Source organism: Dipodomys ordii, unplaced genomic scaffold, assembly GCF_000151885.1.
Source record: "Dipodomys ordii isolate 6190 unplaced genomic scaffold, Dord_2.0 Scaffold1, whole genome shotgun sequence".
Classification (NCBI taxonomy): domain Eukaryota; kingdom Metazoa; phylum Chordata; class Mammalia; order Rodentia; family Heteromyidae; genus Dipodomys; species Dipodomys ordii.
The window spans coordinates 63,451,937-63,465,772 of record NW_012267217.1 but is presented as its reverse complement, the minus strand read 5'-3'; the positions used below and the strand labels follow the sequence as shown (position 1 = coordinate 63,465,772).

General features: G+C 36.2%; 2 protein-coding genes across 4 annotated transcripts in view; one reads left to right on the top strand and one right to left on the bottom strand.

The window, feature by feature from the left end:
• Positions 1 to 13,836, bottom strand: part of Gigyf2 (GRB10 interacting GYF protein 2) — a 154,299-nt gene that overhangs the window by 63,956 nt on the left and 76,507 nt on the right. The window lies entirely within an intron of this gene.
• Kcnj13 (potassium channel, inwardly rectifying subfamily J, member 13) lies at positions 4,509 to 11,255 on the top strand. 3 transcript variants are annotated; one of them, XM_013009862.1, is made up of 3 exons: positions 4,509 to 4,623; positions 7,798 to 8,273; positions 10,503 to 11,255. In XM_013009862.1, the coding sequence occupies exons 2-3, from the start codon at positions 7,814 to 7,816 to the stop codon at positions 11,123 to 11,125; spliced, it is 1,083 nt and encodes a 360-aa protein (XP_012865316.1). In that variant the 5' UTR covers positions 4,509 to 4,623; positions 7,798 to 7,813; the 3' UTR covers positions 11,126 to 11,255. The 3 variants fall into 3 exon arrangements, with proteins under 3 accessions (XP_012865316.1, XP_012865323.1, XP_012865333.1); XM_013009869.1 differs by lacking the exon at positions 4,509 to 4,623 and having other exon boundaries at positions 7,772 to 8,273; positions 10,503 to 11,184; XM_013009879.1 differs by lacking the exon at positions 4,509 to 4,623 and having other exon boundaries at positions 7,803 to 8,037.

Sequence of the window (13,836 nt, the reverse complement as noted above, 5' to 3'; positions counted from 1 at the left end):
AATCTACAAAATGATTTAAAAGTAAATCTAGCCCAGTGCTGGTGGCTAACATCTGTAATCCTAGCTACTCAGGAAGCTGAGATCTGAGGATTGCAGTTCAAAGCCAGCCAGGGGGGCTGGGAAGGTGGCTCAGTGGTAGAGCGCATGCCTTGCATGCCAGAGGCCCTGGGTTCGATTCCTCAGCACCACATAAGCAAAAAGAAAAAAGCCGGAAGTGGCGCTGTGGCTCAAGTGGTAGAGTGCTAGCCTTGAGCTGAAGAGCTGAGGGACAGCGCCCAGGCCCAGAGTTCAGGCCCCATGACCGGACCCAAAAAAAAAAAAAAAAAGAAAAGAAACTGAAGTTGGACACTTGTGGTTCATTCCTATAATCCTAGCTACTCAAGAGACTTAGATCTGAGGGTCACAGGTAAAGCCCAGCCCCACAGTACAAGCCCCACGACCGACAACAAAAAAAAAAAAAAAAAAAAAAAGGAAATCTAATTGGAAAGTATACAAATTCATACCCGAATCAAATACAATCAATGAATGAACTCAGGACTCATCTCTAGACTAAGAGGTGTACTGTAAGCCAGAATGCTTTATTCTTTCTTCAGAAAAAAGGTCTTAAGGCTTTCATCAGCACTTTTAGGTTATCTATGACTTTCAAAAGGAAAAAAAAAAAAAAACAAAAATCAAAACAACACCTACAAACTTAAAATGCACTATTTTCTACTCAATGAAGTAAATAACCTTTTTTTTTGAGAAACAATATACTATACTATGTGTTTAGTGTCCCCAGTGACAGTAAATATATGTTTCTGGCTTAGCATATTAAATCTAAATAGGATTCTTCTAAAAATAAAATGAAATTGAAATGCAGTGCTGGTTTTTGCTTGGTCTGACTGAGTGGACTTCCTAAGGAGAAAGAGCAGTAAAAGGGCACCTGTGTGCATGTTTGACTCACAGCCAAAAATGGTGTTTATGGAAAACTTCAAATGGAGCGGAGAGGCACTCAGCCAACAAAATCTACAGCTGTGAGACTTGGAGCTTACAAGTGCCCAATCTCCAAAAGCAAAAGTGGAATTATGGGACAGACTTTGAAGCTTGTTTATGTGCAAATTTTTGTAACAATTGAAACAGTGAAAGGGAATTCCATCCAACTGTTGCTATTTACTCCCAAATATCTCCAAATAAATACTTACAAATAAAATAGAGTGGGTAGGATAGAAAAGTTAAGTTCTATACCCACAGATTTGCAACTTTCGTCCCAGCCTAACCCCTGAGGAGATGCGTGCTCTGCTGTTTAACATGGTCCAGAAAACAGCCATGCCTGGTTGGAGAAGGACTGGAAAGGTTACAGCATGTCAGAACCTCTTTAAGAAACAAAACAAAAAACCCACCTCATCTCTGAAAACCACCTCCTACACTGTCTGCTGATGCATACTCAAAAGTTGTTTGAAATCTTTTGGGAAGGCAAATCAGTGGGGAGGCTTGAACATGCAAAACCGAAAGAGGTCTAGATCTTTTAAAAACAAAGCTAAGTACAAAGCAATGTAAGAAAGAATATGGAGGCCACAGCCTGGCATGATGGTTCTTATCTATAATGCTAACATTCAGGGAGACAGAAGGATCGTAAGCTTGGTGTCAACTTGAGCCACACAATGAGTTCTGGGCCCACCTGGACCACAAAGCAAGATCCTGTTTAGAAAAAAAAAAAAAAGGTGAGGGGGATGGAGGGGAAGAACCTGAAGACCACATCAGTGAGTGCCTGTATACATAGGCAGGGCAGCACTCTTCAAAATTGAGTATTATTTGTGGATTGTGTACTAGATTACTACAGCTGAAAGAAACAGAAATGGATTTATTGAGGAACAATTTATATACATAGCCTTAGCATCTGGCCTAATCACTGTAATTTTGAATTTAAAAAATCAATTAATGAAAAAGTAATCTCCAATTAACCTTATTGTGCTATCTTAAACAGAAATCAAAGATTACACTTAGATTGGGAGTCTATGTACTTTAAAAGTTGGCATATGATCTGTGCCAGTATCAGATAACCTGGCAACTTGAACCAGAAATAGCTTAGATGCTCAGGCTACTATCAAGGGACTATCATGCTCACATGACAGAAAGCACTTCAGAGCTGTCCCATCATATCCACAGTTAGTGATGAGGAATTGCTGTCTATGGCACACTTGCAAGTTGGAAAAATTTAGGCATTCAAAAACTTCATGTAAGAAGGGCATTTCTTTCTGAGAATTTTTTTGTGTGCGTGCCACTACTGGGGTTTGAACTCAGAGGCTTGCCCTCTTGCTTGGCTTTCTTGTTCAGAGCTGGCATCTACACTTGAGTCACAGCCTGACATTTTTGCTGGTTAACTAGAGATCGTTTCTCATACTTTTTTACCTGAGATGGCTTCATACTTGTATCTTCCAGGTGTTAGTCTCTTGAGCAGCCAGGATTACGGCATGAGCCACAGGTAACTAGCCCAACTGAGGATATTTACCAAACAATTTTTTACATATATTCTGAAATGGAGTACCTTACAGAAAGAAGCATCCAAGTTGAGTAAAAGCCTTTTCTAGTTTGCCTGCCTGCCTGTCTTCTCTAGTGCTGGAACTATAGAGATACACCACCATGCCAAGCTGTGGCCTCTACATTCTTATATTTCATCTATTCGATATCCACTCAAAACATGTGTCCTGAACACATCTGCCATCAGCAGGTCCATTCAAGTGTTTCTTCTTTCTGAAAAGCAATGCGCTAGCATTTTGGTTGGTTTGAATTTTTTTCTCCCCAAGCAGCCAATAGAAAATCTAATTTCCACTAGCACATTCAGGAAATAAGCCTCATACCACAAGTTCCTCCATGGCACCTTTACCCTCTCTAGTTTTTTGGCCTTTTTTTTCCTTTGAATATAACAAGTTAAAGAAACATAGCATGATGCCATGAGCACCTTCATCTGCTCATCTTCATCTGCTGCTCTCTTCAAGGGTACAGACATTGGCATTATGTTAAATAGGAAAAACTGGAGTCCGATGTGAGATATACATAGTTAAAACAGTCACTGTCACAAGCAGGTTCAGAGGTGGTATTAGGTAGTTTGATAGTCCATGGTCTCAGGATTGGTCAGATGGCACCTTGTTGAGATTCATTGGCCTCATAGGTTCAATGAGAGTTCAAGGCCTGGTGGTTGGTCAGGCCCTTCCAGGATGGCTGCAAAATAACTGCAAAAAGATTGGCTTGGGAACACTGTTAAGTCACTCCCCAGGGCCAGCCCATGGAGCAGTCACTGTCTAGGGGTAGGTAGTGGAGGTTTTCTGAATCACCTCTACGGCTTAAAGTTAAAGATCAGAACTATTTGTTGACCCATCTTAGGCTGGAAAGAAGCCTACCATTATTAATCCTTACCTTCTCCAGTCAAAGTTTACAAGGCTGTGTCTGAACTTGTACTGAAATGCTTGTCATTAATAAAACAAAGAAGGAATTAATGTATTTCTTAAGTTGTCAGGGAGGGAGGAGAGGAATCTACAAAGGCGGATTTCCCTTTCTAAGTAGCATTACATTGGTCTACATTAATAAGTTTCCCAGCAGGCCTTCCATGATTATACTTTGAACAATTGCAGCCTTTGTTTCTCAAATCCTCTTACATGTGCCATTTGATCAAAGTTTTAAAATTAGCAGCTAACAGAAGAAAAGTACTGCTCACTAACGCATTATACAAAGCCATACCTCAACTCATGCTGTCTCACAGACATTCTCAAGCAAAACGTGACTTAAATGTCTAGTTCTATATGCTTTCAACACTATGTTTTATTCTAGTTCATCATACTTATCAAGAAATCATCCCCTAAATAATACTAAAGCAAGATTTAAGGAAGCTCTTCAGCCTTTTCACACAGGTGTGTGGTGCAGAGATAGTACAAGGTATCAAAAAATTAATTTTATTCCTACCTGAGGTCTTATTACATAGCTTCTTATAAAAGTCCATCCCTTTTCAATTAAAAATAGGAAAGGTTTAAGGTAAATAAACTACCTATACTTACTAGTCATTCTAATGATATGGGATATAAAAAAAAACTAAGAAAATCAGCTATTACTTTATATCTAAACATCCTTATCTAAATAAATCTTCCCCCAAGAAATGGTGGAAAAAAAGATTAGTGAAGGAGATATCTCACACTTCAACATGCTATATAAGGAAAGACGGCTGAAAGGAAATCTTGCAGGGAATTTTATCCCTTTGAACTTTCAAATAAACTCTTAAGTAAGATTATGCAAACTTACTAAAAACCGGTCCTGATTAGAGGAAAAAATGCACCCGTTCTCCAAGTCAGCTCTGGAGGCTTTCTCCAGAGTTGTTAAGGTTTGTGTTGGGTAAAGAAAGACCTCCTAACAAACCAGCATTCTTTTCCACATGATCAGAGCTAATTGGCCCCCCTGCAGACTAAGTGACCAATCACATCATCTTCAGCTGAAACCAGCTCCCAGGACATTATAAACACAGGAATGTAAGCTGTAACGCCAGTCCAAGAAGAAAACCTACAAACTAGACTTGTAGGTTAAAACTACCTGATCAAAAAGATACTCTGCAAGCTTCCTTAGGAACCTATGCTACAGGCTGAACTTGCAAAAGAAGAGGTGAGTAAATGAAATAATATTCTTATTTCTCTCCTTAAGGGGGGCAGGGGAAAAATTAACCAGTAAACAAGGCCAAGGCATGATTACTTACAACAAATTTTAAAAAAATTAAAGATATTACATTTACAACCTTATTTTCTTGTTGTAAGACTGGGACTCAACCTCCATACCTGACACTTTTGCTCACTGGCTGGCCCTCTACCAACTGAGCCACGCTTGCAACCCCTATTTATAGGGTCTTAAATTAAGATGCTTTATTCTTTTTCCTTAAATTATAGGATTGGAATAACAGCCCTATTGAAAGCATTTCTGTAACTTTTGCTCCTTTTTAATGTAAACTTACTCTCCATTATTATATATAAATGCATATAGCAGAAAAGCCCTAGATAAAATTCTTTAAAAAATGTCTATTGGTAGGGATTAGATAAATCTATAATGAACATATGAAAATAAATGCAAAAAGAATGTGTTTTTCTCACTATGTTTTTCTCAAGAAAAAGGATCAGTATTCTAAATGAATTTTTAAGCATAGAATTACCACTGAAATCAATAGATGCCATTACAAGTAGTAAAAAAATAAATAAATATGAAAGAATCTGAGCTTACATAATAGGGCTAGAATCCACATCATTTGCCCTAATTACGGAGAGCAGGAGAGATGATTACAAGACTCTCAATATTATCTGAAAGCCTTTTACATCAGATGTGGACAAATATTGTGTTCATTAACCACTGCAAATACAGCCTCTATCTTAACTTTAACATGAACTATAGCACTACTTTAAAGTAGCAATACAAAAGAAATAACTTTGAGAACTACAACTTAATGAGTAGAATTAAACAAGTTATTTTGATCGCAAACTATCATTTTTATGATAAACTCTTTTTCCATCCTTTAGAGGCCACATACAAAAAAATACATGCAAACTTTTCTGCTTTTCTATTCTACTTTCTTTTAGGATTAGCTAATGAGAATAATATAAATCTAAATCAAGGCAAGTACATACAACAAGTACTCATATGTCTCTGGGGATATAAAAATTATTTAGTAATATAATAGTATGGACACAATGTCCATTAGATACTTTTTAAGTCTGATAGAAAAAGATCCTAAATATAAGGCAACAATAAGTTTTAAAGAAGCCATAAAACCATTTAGAAAGAATCATTTTAAAGGAAGCAGACATAAAACTATCTAGAAAAATAAAATTTCATAGAAAAGCTGTATCAGTTGAGGGAATTGAAAATAACGAAGTTGTAGAGCTTTAAAGGATCAATTTCTCTTTGTCCTACCTCTCCCTCCCCCCTCTCTCTCTCTCTCTACCTCCCTCCCTCCCACCTTAAAAAAATAATCTAAGAAAACCTGGCCAATTAAGAGCAGATGCCAGCAGATGCCCAGGTTCCCTATCATGTTTTCTTTATATGGGAAATGTGTAAGATATAGTTAGAGAAACAAAGGAAGGAAGTTTAGGACATTCATAAATACTGTAGGATGAAATCAAGAAAGGACCGTGCAGCTGTTTCTTCCTCAAGCTTTGTGAAACAACACATAGTAGCAGTCACCAGGGCACATTTCATATTACAAGAGGGATTTTCATATAGGCAGGAAGCAAGAAACAAAAGATATTCACACATCTTTATGAAAGAAAACAACTGTCCTTTCCTTTTTTTTCTTATATCCTTTCACTCTCACATCCTTCTTTCAGTGTCAGAATTTTTCCTTTGGTAAAATTATGCTGACAGTATTTTAAATTCTTCTTAACTTGGCATCTAAATTATGAATACTACATAAAAATCTCCTCTTAAACTAGAGGTGTGGCTTGGCAGTAGAGCTCTAGCAAGCACAAAGCCCTTACTGGCAAAAAATCTGTACTGCAAATTACAGACTAATTCTGATAGTACTAACCTTAAAGTCTTGAAAGAAGTCTTCCTTGACTGAAAATGTGTTTCTTATTTTCAAATAACCTAGTAAGTGTTACTGAAGAACAAATATTCTGACCAGGATCAAATGTCTGGTTTTGAAGCAACATAAGGCTGACTCTGGACTTGGAAAGCATGAAATTAATACCACTGACACTATCTTTGTAATCTTAGAAAAGTCACTGTGCCTCAGTCTCATCCTCCATACAATGGAAATAATAATGTACTTATTAATGTAAAAGTGAGAAAATATTAGTCACAGTAAAGCAACTAATATCTAGTGAGCACTTACTCTGCTAAGCAGTCTACTGATTTCACATGAGTTAATACTTGTGAAGTATTTGGTATGATTTCTGGCAAATAATAAACAATACTATTCGCTAGTAATAGTAATCACTATCATTGTCAGAGTCATATATAAAGTTAATAATGGTTGTATGCAACTTTCTCTTTTGTCCTGAGGCTACTTTAAGTTGCATATAACCGACTGGCCAACATCCAGTTCCAATACTACAGAAAGGCAATATCCAGAGTCCCTAAACAAAAAAGGACCCAGCAATCCCAAGCAACAACATTGCTGTGTACAAGTCTAGTGTCGTGCTTAAGTGTCATTAAATAGGCAGGACAGAGCTTAGGGCACACCTGTAATCACAGCAGTCTGGAGGCTGAGGCAGGAGGATCATGAGTTGGGAGGCCAGCCTGGGCTACACAGTGAGACCATCTTAAAAAGCATGAAAAAGATACGCAGCACTTTGAAAGGGTATCTACTTGTGAAGTAAGCAGCAAGAGTCAATTATACTAATGTTTAAGGCTAAGTTCCAAATGATTTCTATTTGTTCATATACAGTAAAATACTTAAACTTATTCCTCTTAATTACCCATAATTTTAAGAATTACTAAAAGCTATTATTTACACATAACATTTAATCAAATAATACCTGGACTTAGGCAAAGATGATTCAGGGATGTTAAACAGGCACAAATCATCTCCCTTACCTCCTCAGGAACTCTGAAATACACTTAGTAGATATAATGTTTTAGTAGCCAGGAAAATGGTAGCGACAACCTAATATAATACATAATTAGCTAACAAATAGATGACGTGGTCAATAACTGCCCCTGTATGTAAGCCGTTTGAGAAAAAGCCTGTCCAAATTGTAGTCACAGAACAGTTTCAAAAAAGCAAGAAAGGTGGTTTCAGAATTCATGAATACTAAAACAGTTAATGGCTGACTAATTTACTTTTAATTACAGAGAATCAAAGCATAAGATGGACAGCAGTAATTGCAAAGTTATCGCTCCTCTCCTAAGTCAAAGATACCGGAGGATGGTCACCAAAGATGGCCACAGCACACTTCAGATGGATGGTGCTCAAAGAGGTCTTGCCTATCTTCGAGACGCATGGGGAATCCTAATGGACATGCGCTGGCGTTGGATGATGCTGGTCTTTTCTGCTTCTTTTGTTGTCCACTGGCTTGTCTTTGCAGTGCTCTGGTATGTTCTAGCTGAGATGAATGGTGATCTGGAACTAGATCATGATGCCCCACCTGAAAACCACACTATCTGTGTCAAGTACATCACCAGTTTTACAGCTGCATTCTCCTTCTCCCTGGAGACGCAACTCACAATTGGTTATGGTACCATGTTCCCCAGTGGTGACTGTCCAAGTGCAATCGCCTTACTTGCCATACAAATGCTCCTAGGCCTCATGCTAGAGGCTTTTATCACAGGTAATTGTCTTTGTTCTTTTGAAACAATGCAAACTTTGAAAAGAGTATAATCAATTATAAGCAGCATTGAAATAATTTATTTCTATTATTATCAGGTGATGCCTAAGGAGGATGGCGATATGCCTAAAGAAGGAAAAAAAATTCTAGGGACAAACAATAGAAACATATAAGGAATCTAAGATTTATTGTTTAAATATTACTACTGGAACTCCTTAAAAAGGGGGGGAGCACTTTGATACTAACTTTTATGAATATTACAGTTGGTCTAAAATTAGTATTTTGTTAAATACTTAGTAATAAGCTCAAGGTATGCCTTACCCATCTATCATGTTACTAACAGGAACTTGATTTTTGTTTTTTCTTTTTGATGTTCTACAATTTTCTCCTCTGAAATCATATGATCAACATCCATTGAATGCAAGTAAGCATACAAGCATCATAGCACTATGTGTTAGAGAAAGTTTAACACAGTATGTTAGAGAAATATGTTCGTATCTCACACACACACACACACACACACACACACACACACACACACACACGCATGCACCTAGCAAAATGTATTAAAAATACAGCCACAACAATTGTGGAATTTTGCTACACAACTGATAATATCTAAGATTCTAATAGTTTTCTTGTTACATGAGATATAAAATTTAAAAGAAAAACAAGTAGAAAATTTGGCCTTAATGTATATCCAGTAATAGTCTAAGAGTGTAAGCACTGGACCACCTGATAAGTCATCTAGAATGAAGTCCCAGTGTGCTGCCAACTGGTTTTACAACTTTCCATCTGCAAGATTATCTACTGGGTCAGTTCTTAGGATAAATTTAGGGTAACTATTAAATTAAGTGGGGGAAATTTTTTACATGAACCCCTAACTGAATTTTGCATTTCCTAAAATGTATTCAATAATAACAAAAACTACAGCAGCATTACCAGTATCTTGGTCCAAATAGAAATGAGCTATTTTTTTTTTTATCAAATCACCATACTTCAAAAATCACAAAATTAAACCTACTATTAATTTTGTTATTTAATGCACTAATAAAGCAATATACTACTACGCATTATATTTTTTAAATGTTCAACTGAATTTGAAAATATCTGGTTTCCTTGGTTTGCATTTACATATTAACATTTAAAATATAATTCAGGTAAGGGCTACATAGGATCCACCAGCCTTCCAACAAGCTCTGTAGTGCATGATGGTTAGGAAACAAACCTTCCTCTATAGCTAGGCACAAGGAGGATGTTCTCACAAGGTAGACAGAAATCAACTTATTGCCAGTTTTCCCCAAAAGAACAAGGTGTTACCTGAGTTTCAATGCTAAAAAATTCTTCAGTGTATTATTCCCTTTAGCAAGTCCCCTCCCCACTAAATTATCCTATTCTCAAATTTCTAGCTCAACTTCAAAGTTATCTAGTTACAAGTACACTGCATTCATTTTCTGTAACTTTTCTGTGTGTGCTAGTCCTAGGGCTTGAACTGAGGACCTGAGTGCTGTCCTTGAGTTTTATTTATTTTTTTTGTTGGTCATGGGGCTTGAACTCAAGGCTGGGCACTATCCCTGAGCTCTTTTGCTCAAGGCTAGCTCTCTACCACTTTGAGACACAGCTCCATTTCCAGTTTCCCAGTGGTTAATAGGTTAAGAGTGCCATAGCCTTTCCTGCCCAGGCTAGCTTTGAACTATGATCTTCATATCTCAGTCTCCTGGGTAGCTAAAGGCATGAACCACCGGCACCCAGCTTCTATCATCTATTTTTTTTAAGTAAGGTTATAATATGTGTATGTATATGTGTATGTATGTGGCCTATCATGTGTGTATGTGTGTATATATATACATATATATACATGTATATATACATATGTGTGTATATATACACACACATATACACAAAGACCAACACATAGGTCTTTACATATATACATATATGTATATATGTATGTATATATGTGTAAAGACCAACTCTTTAACTTTGTATGAAAGTAGATTATTTTAGAGTCTATAGCAAAGTAATTTTTGCTTATACATTTGAAATAAATGGGTTTCTTGTAACAGAAATGTATGTATACTGACAATCCAACATTAATGAGTTTAATTCCTGACTCACTGTAAAGAATAGCACCAAGAAATGTACAAGTACTTGATATATTCTTCTCATTTGCAAAAGGTATTGATATATTGACATCTTCGTTCTAAAAAAATTCAATGGTTTCTAATTTAGGTGCCTTTGTGGCGAAGATTGCCCGGCCAAAAAATCGAGCTTTCTCAATTCGATTTACTGACTTAGCAGTAGTAGCTCACATAGATGGCAAACCTAATCTTATCTTCCAAGTGGCTAACATCCGACCTAGCCCTCTGACCAGTGTCCGAGTCTCAGCTGTACTCTATCAGGAAAAGGAAAATGGCGAACTCCATCAGACCAGTGTGGACTTTCACCTTGATGGCATCAGTTCTGAAGAATGTCCATTCTTTATCTTTCCACTAACCTACTACCATACTATTACACCATCAAGTCCTCTGGCAACTCTACTCCAGCATGAAAACCCTCCCCACTTTGAATTAGTTGTGTTTCTGTCAGCAATGCAGGAAGGTACTGGTGAAATCTGTCAAAGGAGGACATCCTACCTACCCTCTGAGATCATGTTACATCACTGTTTTGCATCTCTGATGACCCGAGGTTCCAAAGGTGAATATCAAGTCAAGATGGAGAATTTTGACAAGACTGTTCCTGAACTTCCAACTCCTCTGGTCTCTAAGAGCCCACACAGGACTGACCTAGATATCCGTATCAATGGACAAAGCATTGACAATTTTCAGATCTCTGAAACAGGACTGACAGAGTAAGACTTAACCATGCCATTCTATTTTTTAATGTATTAAATGTATCTCAGCCAGTTATGCAGTTACTATTCCTTCAGTGTATCTCATGTTTTCCTTTTTCAATGCTGATTACATCCATCTGATTACATCAAGGTAATCAATCATGCCTTTGTTCACAAAAAATGGCTGCACTATCAATACACATTTTGAAAACATTCTTACAAAGCTTTTATCTATGGTTATCTACTGAAATCAATACAACTCAACTTGACAGATACTCATAATAGAAATGTTGCTCATGAATTTATAAAGATTTGGTATGATACCCATAATGAAGGTAAAATGGACAGTGAAATTTAACATTGCTGAATTCCAAGAAAATCAAACACAAATCTCTCATTTTCATCTGCAAACTGAAGCAACAGTCTAGTTTTAAACATAGCTCCCTGGGTGTAAAGATGATTTCACAATATTTGGTGAACAACCTTTTACAACTGTTATTTTTTCAAGACAGCAAAGATCATTCCTTTGGCTCTTTAAACTACAAAACTAGGGTAAGTATTATTGCCTTAATTTTTTAACAGCTAAAAACAAAAAATCCCAACAGATAAATGTATACTTGCACAGATAAATGTATACTTATCCCTAAAAGCATTTGAGCATGACACTTAAATGTATATATGTGTTCATATGCCCATAGGAGAAAGTGATCAGAACAATGAAGTAAAGTTCTGTACCAACCTGCAGGATGATATATTCGGCAAGAATATGCAAAATTACATCTGCTTTAAAACTAATAATTAGTGATTTAATCATTTATAATTAGTGATTTATTATTGCCTAATAATTCATGATTTAAAAACTATAATCACCCAATCATCTGAATTATTTACAATTGAAGTAAAATCTTTCTCTTATTTATGACCCATTCAATGACATTAAAAATCATGATGGCTCTAAAAACTTCACATATACAAACATATTTAAGTTTTTATCGATTCAAAGGTTAGATATGTCAACTAGGAGAAAAATCCCCAATAGATAAAGCAAAAAATAATTAGGCAACAAAGTATTTTCAAACTCAAATTCCTGTTTCCAACATCAAATAGTTTTTTCTATAAACACAAAATGAGTGTTTATTCACCAGTAGGAGGTTGGACTAAATGATCTCTATTATTTCTTTTCAACTCTAATGCTCCATGAAAATTATTCTTTCTCTGCATGTTTTTATTTTATATAAAATAAGATGAACACTTTCTCTTACATCCAGTTTAATTTAAGATACTTTGGTGAATAATTCTTATTTCAATTAAAAACTTGAGACTGCTAGCAAAACAAAACAAAAACCCTATCCAGTTTCAAACAGATCTGTAGCTGTTCAGCTTTTCTGAAATTTCCCTTATTCAGGCTTATGTGGGAAGAATGAAAGATTGAGCTTCCCTACTGCTGGATGACCCAGGCAGGAATCATCTCCTGAAATAAATACTAGCTGAGTAAAGACAGGAAGTTTTAAAGAGCAGGGTACAGCAGCAAGTTAAAATTTTCTACTGTTTGACCAAAAGGAAAATAAAGAAGAATTTTGGCAAGGTCTAAGACTGATAAATCAGAAGAATATCAAGAACACAGAAACCTAATTTTTGTGAAAACCTGATGTTTAAAACCTTAACATTTATTCTTAAGTAGTAATCAAGTAAACACATTTTTTTCCAACCCAAGACTGCTGTAACACATGAAGCCAGAAGAAACTCTTCTATCTATAATAAATGAACAAGTCACATAACCTGTGAAAATAAAAGTAGTACCAAAGACTCACATGGGTATGTTTCTTCCTAAAATTGCTATGTCACTTACATAGATTATAATTTCAATAGTGACGTGAAGCTGCTCAAGGTAATACAAATGAACGTGTGAAGAGACTTGGGACTCAGTCTCCCTATAGATGCTTCATGTTCCCGCTCAGATGACTCGCATTTAGTATTCAGGCAAACTTGAAAAGTAACATTAATGTGAGAATTAAGTAAATGTGGAAACCAAGTATGACTCCCCTTCGATGTGCCAAAAAATAAAAACAACAACCAAAAATTCTTCTTAGTAAACTACTGCTGTTTAATAATTTACATAAAAGAAATATAACCAAAAACTTTTGTCCAGAGAATTGAATACTTGTAGGAATACTGTTCAGTAATACTTTCACTTATTCAAAGGATAAGTTTCTAGGATAAAAATCCTCCTGTGATACCATTATCCCCTCCAAAAAATAAAGTATGAATGGAAAAAGAAAAATTATTGAGAAAAATGGCGACTCTGCCTTCCTGGGCTGTGCAGCTCCTAACATGGGCCACCAAAGAACTCACATATGTGATCAGGAAGCTCACTTCAGAAATGATTAAGTACTCTGGGACACCAAGATAGACAGCATGACTATTTAACAAACTAAAGACAAATCATTCTTAAAAATCTTAAGATGCCTATATTTTTGCTTATTATGGCCTATATTACCAACTTCCAGAATGTCTGTAATCAAAATTGTCTGTGTTTTTTCCCAAGTATTTCATTTCAAAATGCACTAATCAATATCCAACTTGGCTCAGCCTACTGATGCCATATGGACATGGATACTTTTTTTAGTGGTAATGGGATTTGCACTCAAAATCTTGCACTTGTGAGACAGGCATTCTACCATTTAAATCATGCCACAAACCCCTTTTACTTTAGCTTTTTTTTTTTTTTTTTTT

Excerpts from the sequence above, each read along its gene's own strand:
- Kcnj13 (XM_013009862.1), top strand. The coding sequence starts at position 7,814 with ATGGACAGCAGTAATTGCAAAGTTATCGCTCCTCTCCTAAGTCAAAGA. Across the intron at positions 8,274-10,502 it reads GCTAGAGGCTTTTATCACAG|GTGCCTTTGTGGCGAAGATT; the intron begins GTAATTGTCTTT and ends TTTCTAATTTAG.